This window comes from Eublepharis macularius, chromosome 1, assembly GCF_028583425.1.
Source record: "Eublepharis macularius isolate TG4126 chromosome 1, MPM_Emac_v1.0, whole genome shotgun sequence".
NCBI lineage: Eukaryota > Metazoa > Chordata > Lepidosauria > Squamata > Eublepharidae > Eublepharis > Eublepharis macularius.
Genome location: NC_072790.1, coordinates 103,871,517 through 103,884,747, shown reverse-complemented (window position 1 = coordinate 103,884,747; position 13,231 = coordinate 103,871,517). Strand labels below are relative to the sequence as shown.

At 45.5% G+C, this 13,231-nt stretch overlaps 1 protein-coding gene across 1 annotated transcript; it reads right to left on the bottom strand.

The window, feature by feature from the left end:
• Positions 1-2,603: 2,603 nt before the first annotated feature.
• Positions 2,604-4,362, bottom strand: DHRS1 (dehydrogenase/reductase 1). The gene has a single exon (XM_054994706.1). The coding sequence runs from the start codon at positions 4,013-4,015 to the stop codon at positions 3,014-3,016; it is 1,002 nt and encodes a 333-aa protein (XP_054850681.1). The 5' UTR covers positions 4,016-4,362; the 3' UTR covers positions 2,604-3,013.
• Between the last annotated feature and the right edge of the window lie 8,869 nt (positions 4,363-13,231).

Sequence of the window (13,231 nt, the reverse complement as noted above, 5' to 3'; positions counted from 1 at the left end):
GGAGGAAGTTTTATTAAATGCAAGGAAACCCTCCACGAGGCAGTCTTACGAGGCCAAGTGGCTTAGATTTCAGACTTGGGCAGTCTCAAAGAATGTAGTGCCTTCTAGTTGCCCTTTAGGCAACTAGACCATACAGTTGCCCTTTAGGCAACTAGACCATACACGGCCATACAGTGTTCTCACATTACAAGTCTCGTCAGTTTCTAAAAGGAATGTTTAATCTATACCCACCTGTGTCACCACCAGTGCCTCAATGGTCTCTATCCCTGGTGTTCTCAAGGTTGATGCTACCGCCCTTTGAACCGCTAGCTACGTGCCCCTTGGACTTATTGTCTTATAAAGTGGCATTTCTGGTGGCTGTTACATCTGCTAGGAGGGTCAGCGAGTTAACAGCGCTTCGGGCTGACCCTCCATTTCTACGCTTTCATACTAATAGGGTGGTTCTGTGACCATGCCTTAAGTTCCTGCCCAAGGTGGTGTCTGCTTTCCACCTGTCACAAGAAATCACGTTGCCTGTCTTCTTTCCACAGGCATCTACTAAAGGAGAAAAGGCCCTTCACACATTAGATTTGAGGAGGGCTTTAGCCTTTTATTTAGACAGGACAAAAGATTTCCGTAATAGTCTCCATCTTTTTGTCTGTTTTGGGATTAAAGACAAAGGGCACAAGGCATCATCACAGACAGTGTCACGATGGATAGTGTCGGCCATTAGTAAGGCCTATGCTCTGGCCAGGGTAGATTGTCCATTGGTGATCAAGGCCCATTCCACACGATCTCAAGCATCTTCATCAGCCTTTATCAGGGGTGTGCCGTTGACTAACATTTGTAAAGCGGCTATGTGGTCATCTGCTGAAACTTTTGTAAAACATTATGCTATGGATGTCAATGCAGAGCAAGATGTTGCAGTAGCAAGGGCTGTTCTTCACTCCTTGTTCTCATGAGAGGACTCTAGAATGTTTTACTCCAATGATGGAGAATCGCATTTTGTGAGAATATGTTTATTGAACATGGTTACTTATCTTGTTGTTCCTGTTACAGATGGTTATTGTACGTAATAAAATCGAGTTGGACTTCACCCCACCTCCTTATTGTCTGAAGCTTGGTACTCTCCCATGTGTGGAGGCATACCTGTAACTTTTGTTCATCAAGTTCTTCTGTGCTGACACACATCCCTCCCTCCTGCCCCGCTGTGAATTCCAGAAATACTACCTTCATGTACTGGGTAGTGGCGGCAAGGGAAAACTGAGGGAAGGGGCCGTTGCTCGCCGTTGGGAACGTAACCATTTGGGCGGGAAACGGTCGCTGTGCACTCGCAACCAACGGCCCCTTCGGAGCAAAAAAGCGGTAAAGAATCTTCCGGCAGCTGGCCTGCGCCTGCACAGTCCCATGTGTGTCAGCACAGAAGAACTCGATGAACAAAAGTTACAGGTATGTCAACCCTGTTTTCTCTTTGTCAGATGCGAAGAGAACTGTGATTCTCAAAAGCTTATGCTACAGTAAAGTTGATTAGTCTTAAAGGTGTTACTGGACTCTTTTTGATTTTGCTACTACAGACTAACACGGCTAAGTCCTCTGGATCTATGACCAAGCAATATTAAAAGATGACTTCCTAGGATGATGGTTAGTTTTACAAACTTCAGGTGCTCTAGAGATAAGGCGACAAGCAACTTCATGTTTACAGCAGTTAATAACATTTGATTTATATACCACCCTTCAGGATGACTTAACACCCACTTAAAGCGGTTTACAAAGTATGTCATTATTATCCCCACAACAGCAAACACTCTGTGAGGTGGGTGGGGCTGAGAGAGCTCCTAGAAGCTGTGACTGACCCAAGGTCACCGAGCTGGCTTCAAGTGGAAGCCAGCTGGGGTATCAAACCCAGTTTTCCAAATTAGAGTCCTGCACTCTTAACCACTACACCACATACATTTTAAATATGTCAAAAATAAAGTTTTGTTGATAGCTTAAACACAGCTAAGGAGTAAGATGAAAAACTGAAGTGTTAGGTTATAGCCGTGAATGCAGGCTGTGTGGTTTTAAAAACTATCTCAAATACTAGATTGTTATATGCACAAGCTTACACATGGTTTCTCATCTGACTCCTTGCCTACCCACTGTTTGCTTTCCCCAGATATATTTCCTGATGCAGAAAAAAGATACTTGCAACTCACCTTAGGAAAACTGTAAAGATCAGGAGGCCAGAAACCGCTCCCCTGCCCCCCAGCAGATGGCAGCAAGACTTGGCAGTGTTGAAGGTGCACAAGGTAGAACTGAGGACTTACAAGACGGACTTGTTTAAGACTCAGCTTTCTCCATGCATCTGTCTAATCACCATCTTCAGCCATCTATGCTCCCTTTCAGTTTTTTTTCTTTCCTCTTAGACATACTTATCCCAGATCATAGCGTGGATTAGAACAGAGCACTTGTCCTTTCATCCACCAGAAATCTACCTCACTTAGTGTTCTATGACTATCTTCTAGCACTGAAAAATATTTGCTCCTTTCAGGCCTACCAACAACCCCCTATCAGCCTGTTTGGAAAAATATGTTCTATAGTGGAAAAAAAAACGTAGACAAATTCTTTTCAAGTATCATAAAGCCTGCCAATTCAAATATATTTAATAGCAGAATGAGTATCAGCTAAAATACATGAATAGTTATGGAACACTCTAATGCTATTTTCTATTGCAACAATGCAAGCAAGCAAGATAATACAGAGAGAGAACTGCTGCTATCAAGCCTTAAGGAATTATTAAATCTTTAGATGTTTCCTCAAAAGTATATTCTATTTGATGTGGTGGAGAATTTGAGTAAGCACACTTTCACAGAGAAAGCAACTTCAAATTCTGCCTCAAATTGGTTTTCAAATTAGGAAATGTCCTCAATTCATACGGGGAAAAATTAGTGGTAAGCAGTTCACCAGACGGGAAAGCTTCAAATCTGGATAAAATTCTTTACATTAGAAAGAAGTTAACAGAAGATACTCCTACTTCTTAGTATGAGATATATAATCAGGCTTTTTTGCTTGATTTCAAGGAAAGTGGCTGAATGGGTGGATATACTGAGAACTTGCTGGAATACAAGGCAAGAACCCATTTAGGGATTGTGATGAACCCTGGAATGAGGCGAAAGAAGACTGACAGTTTGGGCATCAGTTCTGTAAGGATATTGCGGACTGAAATGTAGTTGAAGACATCCTTCCCATCCACATCCTTGAACTGGTAGCGTTGGGCAAGTTCTGGGCTCAACATAACTTTGCCACTGTGCTGCATGATGTGGGGGTCTGTGGCCAGGCCAACCACACACTTCCCACTCACTTCAATGCTCTCTGCGATGATGGGCAACTTTTCCCTCAGCTTCTCATACACAGGCCCAGACTGGACTTCCGCTTCCTTCTCTAAGCTTTCGGTGCGGACGAGGCCAGGCCACAGTGCCACACAGGCCACACCAAAGGAACGTAACTCCACGGCACAGTCAGCGGCCAGACGGTCGCAGGCGGCCTTGCCCACACCATAGGGCACATCAAACATGTACCGCAGCCCACCAGGGGAGGAGATGATGACAATGAGCCCCCGCCCAGCAGGCACCATGAGGCGGGCTGCATGAACTGAGAAGATGTAGTGGCCTCTGAGGCCTGCGTTGTTGATGTCGTCCCAGAGGGTGGGAGGGCTCTCCCAAAACGGCGTGCCCATCTCCTTGCTGAGGGCGCTCACTCCAGAGAAGGCATTGTTGACCAGCAAGTCCAGGCGGCCGGCCTGCTCCTGCTTGAGGCGCTCGAACAGCGCCGCCACCTCTTCTTCGCTAGAGGAGTCGCACACCACCGGCACGCACCGCCCGCCCCGGCCTTGCACCTCGGCCGCCGTTTTCTCCAGCGCCTCTCGCTGCCGGCCCGTGATGTAGACCGTGCCGCCCGCCTCCGACAGCTGCAGCGCGATGCCCTTCCCTATGCCCCGGGAGGCGCCTGTCACCAGACATACCTGCCCCGACAGCGGCCTGGCAGCGGCCCCGGACATCGCAGCGGTTACCTAATGGAGAGAAGGGAGGCCGCGGGCAGACCTTCCGTAGCTTGCTGGGGCTGAGAGCGCGGCTCCTGCAATGCCGGCTGGGGCCGTCTGGGCGCTCTTCTTAAAGGACGTCGCCACCCCTGCGAGCGGCGGAGGCGAGAGGCAGGTGTTGTCTCGCCTGGCAGGCCTCGGGCGCCTGCAGAGCCGGCCGCTGGGGTCGAGGGTGCGGCTCCCGGCCGTAATGAGAAGGGCTGGCCGCTCGCGTTAGCCTCCCAGCTTCGGAAACTTAAATGGTACTAATGGTCAGGCCCCCCACCCCACCCTCCGCGCGTGTTTATGCGGGCGGACTCGTTCCATTGAACTCCGCTGGGCTTTTATTCATTATTCAGGAACGCAGGGTTGCGTTCGAAAAGGGAAAAGCCTTCTTTGTGGCTGCATGGTTCCAAATTGATTTAGATGCATTATTCCAAAAACTGCTGCTGAGTTCCTGCTTTTAAAAGCACTTGAGGCTGCCCCAACAAGTGCAACGAGGCAAGCCCTTGTACGCTCACACACTTCGGCGTGTATGAATACTACTACCTTGTTAGGGAGGTGGTGGTGTTCCTTTGGCGAAGCTGCTTTTTGCTGGAGAAGGATAAAGGGCATGTTTAGATTCGCTCTCAGGTTTATCTTCCATAACAGGTGGACGAACCTCTCAGAGGTTGCAGCGGCACCAACCAACCACGGCACGCTTGATTCATACCATGGCACCTAAGGAATATTACCCTTTCATCTCCAGTTGCTAGAGCCCCTGTACCCTTACAAAGAGTCTATGCACTGGCAGAAGATCTTGCTTTCCCCCTCAGAGCGGGACCACAAGTGATGCCTGGCACAGGTTGGAAACTAGTCAGCTTCCCTCAAGTTTTGATGGGAAATGTAGGCATCCTGGTCTTGCAGCTTGACTCTCTGACTGCTGTCCAATGGACTTTTCAACTGTCACTTGTCCAACATTCCGCCAAGCTGCCTACATTTCCCATCAAAACTTGAGGGAAGCTGGCAAGTGTCCAACCTGTGTCAGGCGTCACTTGTGGTCCCGCTCTCAGTCTATTTGCACGCGCAGCCTCTTTGCACGCGCAGCAATGTACATGGGAGGCAGAAAAGCGGCTTCACTGTTATAGTCTGTGTCATTTCGTTATTTTAAAATAAATATATGAGAAAGAATTACATAATTTTAAAACTGCATACATACAGCTCCCTACTATCCAGTATGTCTTTCTTTAAAAGAAAAGGCACTATTAATAATTTCTAGTAACATAAAAGTGCAAATAGCAGTTCAGTAATGCACTTCTGATTCCAAATGTGTGTTATCCTATTTCAGCTGGAAATGTACAACCTGTTCCTTCTTCCTTTCATATTTACCTGAGTGCACAGGCTATGAATCAACAGTACTTTTCTGTTTGCTAATCACAGATTACAAATTGCCTTTGCACCCCCCCCCCCCAAGGAGGAGGATCCCCAGTGCATTGATACATGTTGCTTAAGGTTAGAGGACAAAAAAGTTTGCATTGTCTGACCTTTGACCTTCAAGGCAAGGGTGTACTGCATTAAACTGAAAGCTTATTTGCCTATCAGCATGCATGGTAATTAGGTAATGAATTTTATCATCATTACATACCACATACTAAACAATAGATTGCATTTATGATGTTAATATCCCATGTCAGCAACAGACAGCATTTGGGGAGGTACTTACCTCTTTAAAGGCCTGCCTAATTTTTTTAAAGTATTTGCAGCCAAGTTCAAGATTGTGCTTTGGGCTGTTGTTCTTGCTTTTTCCTTGTAAAATCCTGGAAAAGCTAGGCAGGAGTTTGATTTTGCAGTCAACAGAAAGTAACAGAAGGGAGAGGAAGGAGCAAAATACATAGATGGTGCGTGCTGGTTTTGAAAATAAAGGATACAAAGCTTCCTTGAATAACAACTGGGTTGTGGGTTATACTGGAAGAACATGTAGTGTACTAAATCCACTTATGAGGCTACTTCATGAGTTAAGAACAAAGTCATAGGAAAGGGAGACACATTTTAAGCTGTATCTCTGACTATCTGGATTTTAGAGAGAACAAATATTTGTTCCAGTGTCTCTTGAGTTAGTTGCACATATGCATGAGTGTTGTTAATGCAATAAAGAAAGTGGAAATGGATGCCAAAATAGTTGGCCATGCCAAATAGGGAAAGTTCACTTTAGACTTGGATTCTGTCTTCTACAAGAAAATGCTGTGAATGGAATCTATCTCAATAAAACGTGAGTTCTATGTTTTCTGCCATTTAATTGCAGATTAATTATAGCATGTTGGGAAAATGCTTCGAAATGGGTAACTCCATTAGCAAACAAAATTTAACTATTTCCAATAAGGGCAAGTGCATCCCCCTCCAGGATGGACTGACTCCACAGTCCCTGAGTAGGTTCTCCATTGACCAACAGCACTTCAGTCTTGTTTGGATTGAGCTTTATTTTATTGGCTCTCTTCCACCCCATTATCTTCTCCAGGCACCTACTCAGGACTTCCAAAGACCCACCTGGCATAGCTGTTAAGGAGAAAGATCTGGGTATCATTCACATATTGGTGGCACCTCACTCCATATCTCAAATGTCCGCTCCGAACAAAGAAGCACAGTTCTCATCTACAGTCAGATATCATCAACAAAAGTCCCCAACACTGTCTCCCATAACCCAGCCTAAAATCTGATTGAAAGTGGTCTAGAACAGATGTGTCATCCAGGAAGACCTAGAGTTGCTTGCCCACCAGTCTCTCAGTTATCTTGTCCCCATAGGCCTATTACAGACAGGACAATAATTGCCCATATTATTCTCTAAAGATTTTTTAAAGTAATAGATTAATAACCACCACCTTTAGCAGCTGAAATGCACCCTGAGCAGTTGATTTATAACGGCTCACTAATTTGTTCCTTACAGGATACCATGATGGACAGGGATCAAGAATAACGGCCTTCACAGTCCCAAGATTCTGTTGACATCCATCACAGTAACGTTGAAGTGGTCCATAAATAGACCAGGTGGTACACAAGGCACTTCTATTGCCTGAACTATATTATAGCTGATGGCACTTAGACTCTGAATGGTGTCTTCCAGCAGTTTCATTAAAAGGTCAAATAGTATGAGATACACAATAAATCCTGTAGAACACCAGACATCAATGGCCCTGAGGAAGAGCAGCAGTTTCTAATACCACCTACTGGATCCTGGGCTCAAGAACAATGCCACCAGTCCTCCTCTGGTCAGAAGAATACCATGATCAATGATAACAAAAGCTGCTAAAAACTCCAGAACCAAAGGAACACGCTCTCCCATCCATTTCCCATCGGTGAGACTATGGCAGTCTCCATCCCAGTCAGGCTGCCAGCCAGGTTGAGAAATCCTGGAACTGGGCCACACATTCTGGAATCTTGCCTAAAATAGTTGTTCATATTCCAGGGATCTTAAGACATTTCTTTAATAGGGTTATGTCTGCCTCTTTCAAGGCCATAAGAATAGATCTTGCTCTTTGTGTGGCATTAGGTACCTCAAAATCTACTGAGTACTTGGTCCCCTTCTGTCAGACTAAATAACCAGGATGGACAAGGATAGATGAGTGATAGACCTTCTCTCTCCAAGGATTCTGCTCATATTCCCATGCTGCACAAAATGATAAATAACAATGAATATGACAAGAAAAACCTTAAAACTATTGATCACTAAATCTGTGGTTAATGCAGCATATAAATCAGAGCAAATGCAACTGATTTCATCCTTAAATTGTTTTGAAATATGGTCATAGTAGTTTACTGAGGAATCTCTGTACCATCCTCAAAATAACAAGCACTGTGTCGATAGCCCTGTGCAGATGCCTTGACATTGTGCAAGCTGCCTAAAATGTATTCTCTTGATGTTGGCTTGTGCATGGTCATTTTTCAGTCTGGATTTGAGTCCCATGGCACCTTAGAGACCAACAAGATTTTCAGAAAATGTTGATATCTAAGGTGCCACTGGACTTAAATCTTGCTGTTCTACTGCAAACCAACATGGCTACCCACCTAAAATACTTTTCAATATGTTGCTATACTGCAGCATTAGCATACTCTATCAAGACGGGAAAATTTATTGCCACATAAGGCATGATATCAGTGTGCTTAAGAAACTGATTTAATCTGCAGTACTTTGCCCTGCCCTGTACCCTGCAGTAAGCATTGATATGCAGGTATTGGTGCAATTTTACAAGAGCGCTCCCATAGCAAGTTACCAATTTACTGAAAAGACTTTAAAAAAAAAAACTTGTAATCTTGTTGATTGTTTACTTAAATAACATAAATAAAATGCTAAAGATAAACAGTATCAACCTTTTGTTTTGTTAATACAGATAAATGATCAAATCTGGAAAATATCATGAAGAGGTTCTTAGCAGGCATATTTGTTTTTTAAATTTCTGGGCTACTATTAAGTAGCAAGTCCTAATTACTAAATTACATTTGACACAGCGGAAGTCTCTTTAAGCTGTATCAACTCATGTTTAAAATTTTACACTCACTTGAGACACACAACAATTGTACTGGGTGAACACTGGAGTAGCAAATCATGCTGCACTCTAGAAGTTGAAGGACATGTATAGCCAGCCAGACTTGATAAGAAAAGGATGCACTAAAGCAAACTGTGTGTGTTCCTCTCTGTCTGCCTTTTGAGAAAGAAGGGTGTTGGGAAACTACAAGTCCGATCTGGCATGTCAATCTCTACTGCTTCTCAGGCTTTCTGATACAAGGGGAGAAGCTTACAACCTGTCCCTGCATTCAGTTTCTTGCTCTGTTTTGATTTAAACATTTTTATAGAAGATGCATTCTAGGCCTCTTTGCTGAATGGATGAGCAGATCCGTCAGGCTTACTTTAATTGTGAAGTGTGTATGTGTGCACACTTGCCGTCAAGTCACAGCCAACTTACGGTGACCCCAAGGAGTTTTCAAGGCAAGAGATGATCATAACTGCATAACAACCCTGATCTTCTTTGATGGTCTCCCATCCAAATACTGGCTAGAGCTGACTATCAAGAAATTGATCAAAATGGGTAGCCATGTCTGTAGCTGTAGAAAAGAGTCTAGTAGCACCTATAAGACTTGCAAAATTTGTGGTAGGGTATGAGCTGTCAAGAAACTCACCTTGCTTAGTCCATTTCTTGGCTTTTTAAAATCTTTGGTATAGACTTTTGGGCCTAGTGAGCTTCCAGAAGGCCCATCTCTAGAAAATTACAGCCACAATGACTTCGCAGTTCCCAGAGAGATAAAGAGATAGGATGGAGTGAGTTACAGGTGCAGATAAGCTCATGGGATCAAAGAGCTTCCAGACTATGAGGTGGGAGGAAGTTTTGCACTCACATTCCATTTCATAAGTACAAGGAACTGGGTGAGAGCAAGTTGCTTTGATTGTGAATGTGTTTCAGCTGCAGAAGAATATGAACACATGTCCTAATGACACCTATTGATTGGGTAAGCAGGATCAGGCCACATTGTGGGTAACCTGGCAATAAAGATGGGTCTCCATTCTAGGTAGTGTTCTGGTAAGGTATGTTGTGGCTACTGGTGGAATAACTCCTGCTGGTGCGATAACTTTTCTGTACTCTGGACTGATTACCAAGATAGACGGCAGTCCAGGACTCTTGACTCTAGATTTTGGACTTCGAAGTTTTACCTGGATTCTTGTGCTTCTAGTCAGACAAGATTACATCTATGTCAGAGGACTACAGCCTGTATAATATTTTAAAATAGTTATGTAGTTTTATTATTTTTTCCTGTCTTGTACATTTTCTATAATTGTAAGCTTTTGCACATTCTGTGACAGACCCTATTTATACCTCCCCTGAAAATGAGTTCAATCTACAAACACATTAGGAATAAAAGGTATAGTTTTTCCCATGCAGCTGTTGTTACCAGAACTGCTCTTTTATTATAATGGGGAATTAGCTGCAGCAGTCTGTAACCATTAATATTAAGCGAGGATCATAACCTATGTTTACGGAGGTCCCGATCCCAGACACTCTAGTGAAAAAAGAGGCAGACAAGGAGTAAGGTCCAAACACGTGTATTAAGTGTAGCGTAAGCCTAGCTTGCACAATCATACAAAGAACATACAAGGTCTAAGAAATATAGCGTAGGAAATACAGAGACGTTCGCATTAGCTGGTTCCCAACGATGGTAGGGGGAATACTCACTTATCCTGGAGCGAAGCAGAGACGCAGCAGCGAGGGTGGCCCAATGCCAGCACTGGGACCACAGACGGACAGCAAGGAAGTCTGGATAGGAAATGGCCTGAGCACCGAGTGGTCTGAGAGACCAGCTTAAATACCCCAAAACGTACCCTGGGGCTGGTGCTGTACTTGGTGGTTCTCACAGATTAAAACAAAGGGTCTAATGGGCTACTGAATGGCTTGGATGGGCCACTTTGGTAATCAGATTGTGATAAGTGACACCTCAGGAAGAGGGGACAAAAGAGGGAGGGGGAAATCCAAGTGGGCTGAAAGGATGTTCCAGCGGACAGGGCTTGTCCTGATGTCATCAGCTTTGGAATGCGGAGGTTTCTTTGAGATGCATTCTCTAAGTGCTTGGGATGGTCGGCACTTAGTTCCTTCTCCGGGGCGGCTCCTAAGATATGCAGAGCGGGGCGAGGGGCTCTCGCTGCGGACGTGGTGTGCCCGCTTCGCCGAAATGGCTTCTCAAAGCAGTCTTCTTCCCAGGGTCTTCTGGCTGCCTGAGAACATGGATGCCGGCTGGGCATAGCTGGGGCTGGATAGCAGGCTGCCCGGTAGCGAGGGCAAGCTTGGCGACCGGCTCGCGGGAGGCTCCAGGCGGGAACTGACCAGGGAGCGCCTAGCCAGGCTCGCTGGAGGTTTCCCCGGCAGGCGCCCGGCTGCTAGCAGCGGCTTGGGCCCATATGAGGCAGGCTCCCATGGAGGCAGCGGGAACAACACTTTAAAACACAGTCCAAAGCAGGGAACAGGCACGGTCCGTGGCAGATGGCAAAGCAGGCACGGGGAACACAGTCCAAACGCACACTGGGAAGTCCAGACACAGATCAGGGCAGGGCTGCCCAGAAAGAGGGTCCTTTGTGCAGTTAACCAAACATGGAGTCAGTAAACTACATAGTCTATAGCGGCAGCAAGGTAATTGACACGCAGGCAGGAAACTGACACGTGTATCAGAGCACACACGTGCAAAGCAGTCTTTGGTGTAGCAGTAAAACAGCAGCGCAGGAAACTTTAGCACAGTTCATAGCAGGCTTCAAAGCAGGGGAGGGGGCCTACTTGGCAACAATTCCCCCCCTCGGAGACCCCGGGACGTCAGGCGCGCGGGTCTCCGAACTTGACTTCAAAGGCGAGGTGGTCGGCAATGTCCAGTGGTTGAGCTTCGAGCGAAGAAGGAGTGGGAAGGGAAGGGGGAGGAAGCGTCACTCAAAAATTTAGTTTGGAGAACCACCTAACCGAATAAGTGCAATTTAGATCAGCCAATGGGCTGCAGGTCTCTGGGTTCACACCAGGGGGTGTGCTAAGTGCAATTGTCAGAATAAATAGTAATAATTCATAGCAATAGTAATTCATAGTAATAGGCAGCAATGATCAATTCATGCATATAAATAGCAATAATTCATAATTGTGTATATTGATTAATTCATGGATGAAGGTAATTCATATGGAATTCATGGTGGGTTAAAAGCATTAAAAACCAGGAGCAATTCATATACATGGATTAATTCATAAGCATAAGATTTAAAAGCAAGGACAATTCATGGTTCAATTCATGAATGTAGGATTAAAAGCAATTCATAAATGGTTAAAACATAAATATCTATATAGGATAAAAGCAATGATCTAGGGAGTTAAAACCAATTCATAGAGATAGCAGCAATAAAAGCAAGTGCGGAGGAACAATTCATGAGGGTAAGCGGCGGAAGGGCTCATAGGGGGTCAGAAAAATAGAATTCTCAATTAAAAGACCAATTCATACAGTCAAATTAAAACCAAATTCATACAGGCTAAAACCAATGTTTAAATACCCAGTAAAAGAGACCGTTCAGGAGGGGTCTCATTTAAAACCAAATTCATAAAACGATAAATAGGCTAGAATTACCTCGGCGGAGGGAGTCAGGTTAAAAAGGCAATTCAAAAGGTTAAAATCAAATTCATCGGGATAAAGTTCATGGGCGCACTTGCAATAGATAGAGGGAGGGACTAGTTCGGGACTAAATTCATGGGAGTTAAAATTCATAAAAGCAATGGAAAGAAATTCATAAAACCATAGGGTAACAAAGATCACAGACGGCTCAGTCCGCAGTACAGCTGCTGGACTGGGTTGCATATATACAAGAACAAGCAAACTTAGTCCATGTGCTCCAGAACACACTTCCACCCCCCCTTGCTGTCTGCGTCAATCCGCAGAGCAGGGTCGGCAGGCGGCGAGAAGGGCTCCAGGCACACAGTTCTAGTCCTCATGGAGGTGGCGCTGCTGGCGGTCGTTTGGAGACGGGCCGTGGGCTGGGAGGCAGAGAAACAGGTCCCCCCCTAGTCCACAAGAGGGCCTCGGAGCGGTGTCCGGCAGCAGAGCGTCCATGGGGCCGGTGCAGGATCCGTACACATACTAAAACATAGTCATAGTTCATAACAACATAAGCAACTAAACAAGGGTTAAAGGAGGGCGCCAAGAATAACCATTAGGGCAAGAGGAGGTCTGGATTGTAATGGTCCAAACGGTAAGACAGTTGGAGTTGCTGGAGCTGTCGGCGGCTCCAACAGCCCAAATAAAGCAGTGAGGCACATAGTAGAACTTGAAAAGCCAAAATAACAATAATCGGGTGCAAAGCCAAATTGTAAATTCCAGTGGCAGTGGGGCTCCAGCCAAGGAGGGTCTCCCACCACGAGTGCTCACCGGTGGTCTTAATCCGCTGGGCAAGATCCAAAATCTCCTTCCCGTTGTGGGACACAACCAAAGCAGTGGTGTCCCCGTCCCTCTGGATGCTCTGGAGGGTGCGGTGGAGCTGGGGGTGGGCCAGGAGCTCGTGGATTAGCTCCAGACCGATGCCAAGGGGAATGGGCTTCACATGTCGATAGATGGAGGGTGCCACCAGGATCTCTTCTTGGGTCCAGACCGGTACCGTGTAGGTGAAGTCGCAGGCTGCCACCGAAGACAGGTTGCAAAAGCAGCGATTGACTCCCGGGA